Source organism: Athene cunicularia (assembly GCF_003259725.1).
Source record: "Athene cunicularia isolate RWA chromosome 4 unlocalized genomic scaffold, athCun1 chr4_part3, whole genome shotgun sequence".
NCBI lineage: Eukaryota > Metazoa > Chordata > Aves > Strigiformes > Strigidae > Athene > Athene cunicularia.
The window spans coordinates 5,579,518-5,590,217 of record NW_020799100.1 but is presented as its reverse complement, the minus strand read 5'-3'; the positions used below and the strand labels follow the sequence as shown (position 1 = coordinate 5,590,217).

The following is a 10,700-nucleotide window of genomic DNA, read 5'->3' as shown; positions in this document are numbered from 1 at the left end:
CGTGCGGGCACGGCGGTAGAGCAGGTCCGGGGTACAAGACCCACCCGCGGGGTCTGTCGTACCGTTAACGGTAACGAGAGCCGCGAATGGGAATTTTCGTTTTGCCGCTGCTCTTTCACCAGCGGTGTCCTGGTGCGTGAGTTAAGGGAACTGCAGCCGAGTTTAGCAGTTGAAGAACGTATTAAAACTATACGGAATTTGCAGTTTTAAACTTATTCCTGTAAATTCTTACAGTGCATCTCCTTTCTAGGAAAAATGATTTCTGAAAGCAGCTCCTTTGTGAAAGGCGTGGTGCTTGGAGGAGCCTTCTGCATGTTGGTGACACTCCTCGGACACATTAAGGTGGGCCACGGGACTAAAGCCCATCACCACGAGCATCATCACATCCAGGCTCCCAACAAAGAAGATGTCTTAAACCTTTCAGAAGGTGAACGCATGGAGCTTAGTAAAAGTATCCGTGTTTATTGTATCATCCTTGTGAAACCTAAAGATCTGGGGCACTGGGCTGCAGTGAAAGAGACATGGAGCAAGCACTGCGACAAGGTGGAATTCTACAGCTCTGAAAACGTCAAAGTGTTTGAATCTGTAGCCCTCAACACAAATGATATGTGGGTGATGATGAGAAAAGCTTACAAGATAACGTATGAACGCTATAAAGATGAATTCAGCTGGTTCTTCCTTGCATATCCAACAACATTTGCTATTATTGAAAATCTGAAGTATTTCTTACTGAAAAAAGACCCTTCGCAGCCTTTTTATATAGGCCATACTGTGAAATCTGGTGACCTCGAGTATGTAGATGGTGAGGGAGGAATCGTCTTAAGCATTGAATCACTAAGACGGTTCTCCCGTGTTCTTGAAGACACTGACAAGTGTCCGGAGCAGGGAGGTATGATTTGGAAACTTGCTGAGGATAAACAGTTAGCAATCTGCTTGAAGTATACTGGAGTGTTTGCCGAAAACGCGGAAGATTCGGAAGGAAAAGACGTCTTTAACACTAAATCGGTCGGTGCCCTCATTAAGGAGGCGATGTCTACGCACCCTCAGCAGGTGGTGGACGGCTGCTGCTCCGACATGGCCATCACCTTCAGCGGACTGGCCCCGAACCACATGCACGTGATGATGTACGGCGTTTACCGTCTGAGACCCTACGGCCACACCTACAACGATGCACTCGTCTTCTTGCCACCTCCAGGCTCAGACAATGACTGATGTCTCTTCAGAGAAGGCCTGGAACCATGGAATCAGCTCTTCTCCTGGCATGCATTTGTACTGGCAGATTCAATTTTTTGCATCTGGCAGTACTGGTGTACATTTATTTTCCTTTTTGCACACTGAGGTTTGGTAAAGCTCTTGATTTTAAAAGTGGAAGGAGAACTTTTTTCTAAATATTTTATACAGAAATGCTTCTGGCTTTTGACAGTGCTGGAATGAAATGATAAGTTGTTCATGTTTATGATAAAAGGAAATTAAGTTTATATGGGGGGTTTGTACATGTAAATATTTATTAATGAAAACTCAAATGAACTTAGTCTACTGTTACAAATATATTTTTGCAAGACTTTGATTCTTCCAATTCTCCCAGGCATTTCTAGAATGTCTTTATATCTTTCTAAGATGTACCAATAAAACTGACTACAGATTCAATTTCAAAGACTTAACTTTAAACTATTTCCTTTACACTAAACTACACAACAGCTTGAACCATGCTGCTTTGGCAGCACTTACCACTTGATGTACAGCCTCCTAACCCAGTAAGGAATGAGTAGGAAGCAAGAGGATAAGATCTGTTAGGAAGTTGTAGCAGAATAACTAAGTGACCTTTGCACGGCTGTTTTTAAGCAGACAAGAGATAACAATATTTGAATAACTATTAACATGGTCAGGTAGGCTGTTAACACAAGAGTAATTGCTCATTTAAAGTTCCACTTTCATATATATAAGCATATTACGATAAAGGTTCAGTGTTACTTTCACTCCTGTTAGTGGTGCTAATAGTGTTTACAAGGAAGAAGTCAGTTAACTGTCAATACAAGTGTAGCGTAGATGTATTTATAGCTATTGTTAGCAGCAGAAAGAGCAACACATGCTTGCGCTCCCAACCTTTCTTTGGATATTATTTAAAACTAGTTACATGCACAACAAAGCAATATGCAGAACTCCCCAATATTGGGTTTGGGGGGTGGTCCTGTTGTGTTGGGTTTGGGGGGGGGGTTGTTGGGTGTATTGTGTTTTGTTTGTGGGTGGGTTTTTTCCTTACAACTGAGTGCACTTGAAATATGTTTTATGCAAGTTACACACCCTTACTGTCACAAGTAGGAGTAAACAGCACTTCAATAGTGATGCCACTTCAAACTCACTGACCTGACCTGGACCTTTCAAGATTTAAGGCCGAGGTACATCTTATTTGCTATACCTAGGACTCTCACAGGCTCTGTTGCTACTATAAAAGTAACTACAAAAAAGACCTGAGAAGCTAGTATGTTACCTCACCCTTCTGTAACAGACCCTTTGTAATATCGCATCCTATCCTGAGCTCCAATGGGACAGGTGGGGAAGTGAAACAGCTGCTTCAGAGCTGATAATATCCACATCATTCTGGTTTTAAACATCACGTCCTTTGTTTTTGACAAGAATGGTAAGACAACTGCTCAGACCCCCAAGCAAGCTACCACAGCTCAAATGTTTCAGGTGAACCTTGTCTCACCTGTTGCACTCTCCTCCTCCATGCCAGTCAGAGCTCAGCTAACATAGCAAGACAAATATGTAAGTGATTGCTGCCAGAACCTAGATAAAACTTTTTATATTTTTGATGTTTTGCTAAATTGGTACATAAATTACACATGATTTAACTTGTATCTTCTTAAAGAATCATTTTTAAAAGGTTAGATCCACAGTTGGGAATACTCTGACAGAGCCAGACAAACAAAGTAAAATTTTTATTTCAGTGGTGTTTCCAATATTAAAAGAAGTTCTGACCCCACAGCAACAACAGCAGTCATAGGGCAAGTCAAGGAAAAAGAATGGGGGTTAATAATTCAAACCTGAGTAAGTCTCATCAGATTTGAGAGGTACTATAACATAAAGGAGGCAAGATGGAAGGGGAAAAAGCCAAAGAACTCAAGACTACCTCATTTTATGCAAAAAAGAACCACTGAAGCACAAACTGATTTCTCATAGCACTAACGAGAAATTAGTACATTTCTAGCAGTCTTTAAGATGCACAAAAATGTCCATTAGCATTCCGAAATGAAGATCTGAGGTTTGACCACTTTTTCCTGCAACACTGCTGTAATTATCACCTTAGTTTTTGTCTTCCTATGTTTTTTCAGATTTACCCTGTCATTTTCAAAAGCATTATATTTTAAATTTCTTCTGTAAAACTATTTACAAGTAGCACATATTAGGTGGCACATTCCATCTCCCATGTCTTAATTTGACCTGAGAATCAGATGGAGAACACCTCTGCCACTATATTCTTTAACAGTCCCAGGGTGGGGAAACCAAACATGCAGAACAGCACCAAGACAAGGCACCTGCACGCAAAATTACATTCTGCCATCATAAAACACAAGAGTTTGAATAGAGACTTGAAATACTAATAAATGCTTCCAGAGACAGAATTATGAGTGGTAGACCTTAAAGTTTCCTTAGTTTATTAAATGATTCCATGGCACAGGCTGTTCTCCATAGGCATAGCTTTGGGTGTGCAGCCGCTGAACAGAGTCAGATTATCCAGACAAATACACAGTGCTCTTTAACCCATTCTGTAGCTGTACATACACATGGCAATGTGCACAAGCTGAGATCTCTTTTGAAGTTCCACCTGAAGAAGTTGCTCCTGACTACACTGATAACCATGTTTTGCTATCATGGCCTTTGTTAAACAGTGATTTTGTTTCTGCTCCTAAAATAAGAAGGCAAACGGGGAGAAGAGCATCAGGCACCAAGTTGGCACACACTCCATCTGAAGTATGCCCACCATTACTATAAACACCGCTACAAGGAGAGCGATATCAAACCGTGTTGGCAGGTAGAAAGTTGAATGTTATATATATTCTTTAGATATGAACTAGCATAAAAGAATTTCTAGTCCACATACCAGTCTAAGTTCATAAATCCTATACAGATAAATGCATATTAAAAAGAGAAAAATCCTTAAGTAAAATACTGAAGTTAATGCTGTTAATAAATTAAGTTAAAAAATAAATGTCAAAAAAAACTGATTTCTCCACATTCAAGAAACAGGTAGACTAACAAGATGTTAATCAGAAGAAAAAAATCTGAAATGTTTCAGAGGTTTTAGAAACCATATTAATTATATTTCATATACACTTGGTGTTACTCTTTTAGGAGAGCATAAAAATGTAAACATTTCTTGGCTTTTTCCTCCTTTGATTGAAATAGTCTACTCACAGTCCATGCAGGATCTTTCCACCAGATACCTTCAGTCACTGAAGATTTGGGTTTAAGACAAAACAAGAGAACTGTAATAAAAAGAAATCTAGAAAACTATTGTAGCCTAACAGTACTTTCGCATTCACTTGATTTATTTAGCATAGCCACAGAACAAAATAATTTGTACATTCAGTCACATTAAAAACAAGGAATTACAAAGCAGTCCACATTTAATCTAAGTGCGTTCCTTTGGGGTAACACAGTTCCTTTTGTTTCACTTGTATGTCTTCATATGCCAAAGGCCGTCATTTAAATAGTGGATATTTTCGATACCAATCCCTTTGTTGACCTTCTCACTGTAGAAGGAAAAAGGTACAGACTTATTAGCTAGGTTAAATATTAGAGCAGCACATATTTAAAGTAGAAAATGTAATGTTCGTCAACTGTAAGGGGAGAAGCTATCATCCAGGAAGTCATAATCTTCAACAGCAGGTGGACAAGAAACAATATTTGTTATTACATGTACCCACACTGCTGAATAAGAGGACAATATTTGCCTTCCACGTTTTGTCAACAACCTTCCACAATATTTTTAAACTACTTCTGTGTGGGAAGCAGTTCTTCAGACAACACTTCTACTTTTCTTAATTTTAGCATTTCTCTATCAAAGTAGAGCAGCAATTTTAAGTGACTCTCGCCCTCCTAGCACAGGAGGTGGTGTAACATGGCTGGAATGTGGAATTTGTCAAGTTCTGGTTCCAAGGTGCCACTGACACAAGCAACTGCAGGTGAGATGCTTCACTGTTTGTTGCAGGACATCTACCCACTTAATTATAAATGCTAAATTTATAAGCCAAGGACTTGAAGCATGTTACAGACATACTATCCTTCTATATCTTTTGAGTCATGTAGTATTTTAAAATTTTGTGTGTCTGCACTGGATATGTGTTCATCTTTTTTTCCAGCACATTATTCCATGAAAAAAATCTACAATAAACAAGACAAATCTCATCATTCTAGGACTGAGAACAAGTTTTATTCCCCCAGAGAATCTAGTTTACTGTATTTACACAAAGTATTCCATTACTTCTACAACTTGTCCAGAAGTAATCAGGAAGGAAAATACTGCGATGTTAATCGCATTAACACATCATATATCATAATCACACCAAGAGACTCAAATCATACTGTTTCACAATTTTCTAGTTTAAACAATATCACACAAAAACACAGGCTGCGGTAGACCAGTATCATTTTGTTTTCCTCCCCAGTTCACGTTGCTTCTCACAGGAACAGGATATTCAGCTGCAAGGCTGATGAATTTGAAATTCAGATTAGGAATACAGCTAATCTTGATTTGCAGTGATCACAGCAGATCACTGCAGATGTAGGACTGGGACAAAGGGAGCTATTCTTTCCACCTACTCCTGGTCTTCTGAAGGCACTACAAAGAATCCTGAGGAATATAACACCTTGACAACTACAGTAGGTCCAAATCCAGGTTGCTGCAGTCCCTTTCTATCCCCATCCTCTGTAACACACTCCCATCTCTCTCCCTTGGGCTTCCATTACAATTCAAGACCCAGCAGAGATGATCCTGCTGAGAATTATCCCCACAAGAGTGACTTGCTTTCAAAATCAGCTTCTTCACGCACAGAAGTGTTAGACAGGGCTAGAACCAACACAGCCCAAAGCTGCTGGGGCATCTTACATCCTACTGCAAGACATTACAGAACTTAAAATGACAAAGTGGTTTAGCCACTTATTATTTAGCACTATCAGAATGCCAAGAACAACTGACATCCATTTCTACTTTCTGTCTCTTGCCCTTGTCAAACAGTTTTCAGTTGATGTTTAACCCCCCAAACAGACCTCTACATTTCACAAGAAGCTCAGCAAAGCTAGTAAGCACATCAAGCAGGAATGCTGCATGCGGGTACAAGGTAGAGAGAAGGCCACAGAGGAAAGCCCAGCCGGACAACCAAGCACCATCAGGACTTTAGTCTCTGCTGTCCTTGCAAACAAAAATCACTTCAACATCTTCAATCCCCTCAGATCCAAATTACATCTCTTGCCCAGCCCAGGTAGCAAGTACTCTATACAAATATATCTTTGTTCAGCAAGATCTTTGAGAAAGTACAATCTGAGAGCAAGAAATACTGACATTCAGCAGTAGCACTAATGTTGTGCATCTTAAAATCCATATTCACATGAAAAGGACTATTTTAATTCCATCTGGTGAACAAATAAGTAGGGATATTCCCTGGCTCTTCTTCTTTCCCTGAATATTAATCAACAAAATGAACACTTAAAAAAATTCTGTAGTTGAACAACATATGCTGCAACAGTGAGGCAGGAACCTTGACAGTGGTGCTTATATTCCAAACTAACATAGGAATAATGACATGGGACAAGTTATATTTCAAATTTTAACACACTTACATGTCCTCAGCTGACATCTTCATTACTCCCACACATAATGCATGTTGTTTTCCCTCTGCCATTATTGCCTACAAATTACTGCTAAGGAAAACAGATTTTTGTAAAACTATTTCAGAAAAGTAAAAGCAGTATGAGAAAATGACTTTCCAAGTTTCAAACTCCCACGTTGAACTTTTACCCCTTTAGTAATTCTGAAGCTCTAGCTCTTACAGATAAGCGAAACAATGCACTGCATTTAACAACTGAATCGCAACTGTAGAACAAAGCACAAAGCACGTATTTATGAACTTCAAACAGCAATTACAGAAAAAGATCTCCCACCGCTACAGTCCATTTCTTCCTTTGTGCCTAACACTGAGAGAAGATAATCTCACCCTTTCTGAAATAAAACTGCATGTTTGTGGGGCCATTTTAGATTCCAAGGTACAGAAGAATTGAGACACAAATCTAAAAAAACAGAAGTACTGAAGTCAGACATGTCCTTTTCAAAGCTTAACAGCATGTGCTGCTAACTGCTGATCTTTTCCTATAGCATCTAACTAACAACAAAAGCAGCACAGCTTAGTATTACTAATGCTGTATTTGCTCAGACTTCCTTTCTCAGTAATATAACAATGAGTGAATTAGCATACTTTCCTCATTTTACATATGCTAATTTCATCAGACACACAGAGCAAGTCCTGACTACATCTTTCCAAATTCCCTAGGAACAGGAGCAAGTTCTTCTATAGCTGAAGGAGATACAAGATTGATGAAGGAGGCAGGGGACAAATTACACTGTACCTCAACTATTTTTACAGTTCTGCATAAAATCACAAAGGAGCTCCAATTATTGGTTAGATTAACAGAACAGCATACCACTCAACAGCACAGCAGAAATACTTACTGGGTTTGGAACACCACAGTAAGTAAAAAAAGTTAAGAACAATTTTAAGCTTGCCAATTAACATCTGCACCTCTGCAGTTCTTATCAGATTACTGATTATTCCATCAAATACCATTAAAATGAAAAGTAATTCAGATTATGATCAGCTGAGAACACAAGAACATAAATTTAACTCATCTCACAGCAAGCAGTAGTTCATAGTTAAAGAAGGATACAACAACAGTATCAACGGCAGCAGGGAAAAGTTTTGCTCCAGGAGACGTCAGCCCAGGGCACATTATATTAGCTCCACTTAGTACAAATTTAATGGCTCCTTTATCAACCTGTTGATGTGGTAGAATAAATGGGTCTAGGAGGGGAAAGATACAGCATTACAATTAATATGATGACAACATGAATAACTCATTATCAAGTCAGTTTAGATGGGGCAATTAGATCTACAGTGCATTGCGAGGTTAGGAAGTTTGAGAAACAATTACCAGGGCTCCCGCTGGCTGTACTGTCCGGGAAGGACACAAGTACCGTTCTCCCAGACCACATCTTTTATCTGAGAACCAAAGGGCAACCCAAAACTATGCAGCCTGCACACTCATATACCAAGTAACAGTTTTAACAAGTTCCCCCAGCAAAAACAATCACACAAGAGCCCACATACTAAGAGGTTTTAAATACCTCAAATTTCATGTATAACCTCTTACATGAAGAAGAAACAGGTTAATGGTAACAGGACAAAAAAAAAGGCAAACATAGACAATATTCACGAAAACTGCCAACTCTCCAAGACAGCCTTCAAGTGCATGCACCTTCCTGAAGTATTTCAAACTGAGATTTGACTGAATAACAGTTTTAGGGACACCTGCACTCATCTAAACCAGAGTAACACAATCAAGTAAGAACATTGAGAACAGCAAGAAAAACAATGAAGTGGAAAAAGTAAAAAGCATGCAGCATAAATTCTTACAGGAAACATGTATACATTACATCATTAAACTCATGATTAAAGAATATTTTTCTAGTAAGAACCTACAAGTATTTGGAAGGAAGCAAGAAGGCTTTAAAGGAAGACCTGAAAGAATAAAGACAGGGCTAACAACAAGAAATGTAGATCTCTAAGGGAAAACTCTCTCAAGATTTTTTTTTTTGCAGATTTGCACAACTTGATTCTTAGAAAACAAAGTTCACGTTTCTTAACATATAGCATTACAATAACTACAGGGAAAGCAACCCATATAGACACCTGAAATAGCAAAGCAATAAATTACAGTTGAGAAGGCGTGCTATATGTTTTAAGATCTATGCTGAAATATATATACATTATATATATATATATATATATGCACAGAAATAGTAAATTCTTTTTAATTCACTTCTAGAGAAGTCCTGTGGAATCACATGCTCACCCCTCTCTCCTCACCACTACCATCCTCAGGAAACTTACATTTGTGAAGCAACCTTAGTGTCGGGTAGAAAATCCCTTCTCTTTGTCTGAAGAACAGCAGCTCCCCATTCACAGTGAGGATTTCTATATGTTCATGACTGCAAGATTAAAAACATTATTCCAAGAACTACTTAACTGTTTTTACAGTTCAAATTAAATATTTCACTTCAGAATCTGGTCTATCTTGGCATTTGAGAGTTAAGTCAGACAATTAGCAGGAAAATTTAAAACTAAAAATACTATTTTTCTTATAGCTTGTTCTTCAACACTGGCCTCCTACACAGGTCCTTTCCCTTTAAAAATAAGAAAAAAAAATACAGACAAACATCTGGTTGTTCACAAAGTGCATGTCTTTGGAGTTTTTTAAAATGCAATAAAAAGAGTGAACAAGGAGGAGAAATCAACAAAAATATACTACTAGTTTAAAAAAAGGAAAATAATCCAGATAATATATGGAAGCCCAAAAATAGTATAACAATGCTACTGGAAGCTATGCGAACATGTTTGAGCTTCCATATCCATAAAGCTGAATGCTTCCCTTCAACAACAGGCTGGTCCCTGAAGAGTCCCCAGATGTTGCACATTTACTACTAGGCAGCATTTTTGCTTTCCTGAAACATCCTGCTAGCAGGCCTTCAAGAGTGTGATGAGCACATGCAAACTTTCTGGTTTGGCCATAACATGGATTATTATCTATTAAGAAATGATAGATGCTTTTCAAAAACAGTAGGTTCATCTACTATACAAAATAATCATATAAAGGAAGCAATCATAGCATCTTGGAAGAAAGTTTAAGAGAAAATAAACTTACCATCTTACTATTTTGACAGGGTCTTTCTTTGGCATGATTTGGTTTAGCCATGGTTCAATAACAGGAAACTGGTCTATCAGCTGATTCTTAATACCTTTAATAACTGAAGTCTTCAGCTGGATGCAGTTTGATACATTCTCCTTTTCATCAAATCTGCCAAAAGAGTGTATTTCAGAAGCGCACAATTTGCTGCCCAAAAGACGCTGTATCTCAGCAGCATTTTTCAGAAATGTTTATGAATTTGCTGTAAAGCTTTAGTAGTACTGCATCTGCCAGATTTTCAAATCTAGGATTTCATGAGGCTTAAATCTGTCCCCTTGGGAACACTTAGACTGGGGGACAGCAGAGGGGTCCCCACTAGTAGGCTGTCTTAGTTACTAAACTTTATGTACATCCATGAAACATGTTTTTAGTCTCAGTGATACACCTTGGCACACAGCCTTATTGAATGATTCAACTTACAGAGCAGACTTTGCTGGTAACACTAACACCTACAGCCCTATTCATATGTATTTACAGGAGTCCTTCACCTTTACCACAGGCGTACAAACTGCGCTTTGTACTACCCCGAAGTTCAGAGAAATTAATGACTCAGCTTGCTTTCTAGGTCTTTTAACAAGCGAGTGCCCAAGCAGCCCAGGCCAGCGCGCCCGAAGGCAAAGCTGACGGCTGCAGGACGGCACTGCCCCGCGGGCTGAGGGCGCACCCTGCGCCCCGAGGAGGCC

General features: G+C 38.9%; 2 protein-coding genes across 2 annotated transcripts; one reads left to right on the top strand and one right to left on the bottom strand.

The window, feature by feature from the left end:
- Nucleotides 1-6: 6 nt before the first annotated feature.
- On the top strand, nt 7-1,546 carry C1GALT1C1 (C1GALT1 specific chaperone 1). Its single transcript, XM_026848294.1, has one exon. It carries the CDS (start codon nt 256-258, stop codon nt 1,210-1,212), a length of 957 nt encoding a protein of 318 aa, XP_026704095.1. The 5' UTR covers nt 7-255; the 3' UTR covers nt 1,213-1,546.
- A 2,077-nt stretch (nt 1,547-3,623) lies between these two features.
- MCTS1 (MCTS1, re-initiation and release factor) lies at nt 3,624-10,210 on the bottom strand. The gene is given in 6 exon segments (XM_026848297.1): nt 3,624-4,754; nt 6,841-6,908; nt 7,942-8,075; nt 9,165-9,262; nt 9,976-10,141; nt 10,144-10,210. Coding segments are annotated over 6 exon segments (600 nt in total). The 5' UTR covers nt 10,196-10,210; the 3' UTR covers nt 3,624-4,672.
- Between the last annotated feature and the right edge of the window lie 490 nt (nt 10,211-10,700).

What these genes read in the sequence shown, in the direction of transcription:
- C1GALT1C1 (XM_026848294.1), top strand. Translation starts at nt 256, where the DNA reads ATGATTTCTGAAAGCAGCTCCTTTGTGAAAGGCGTGGTGCTTGGAGGA.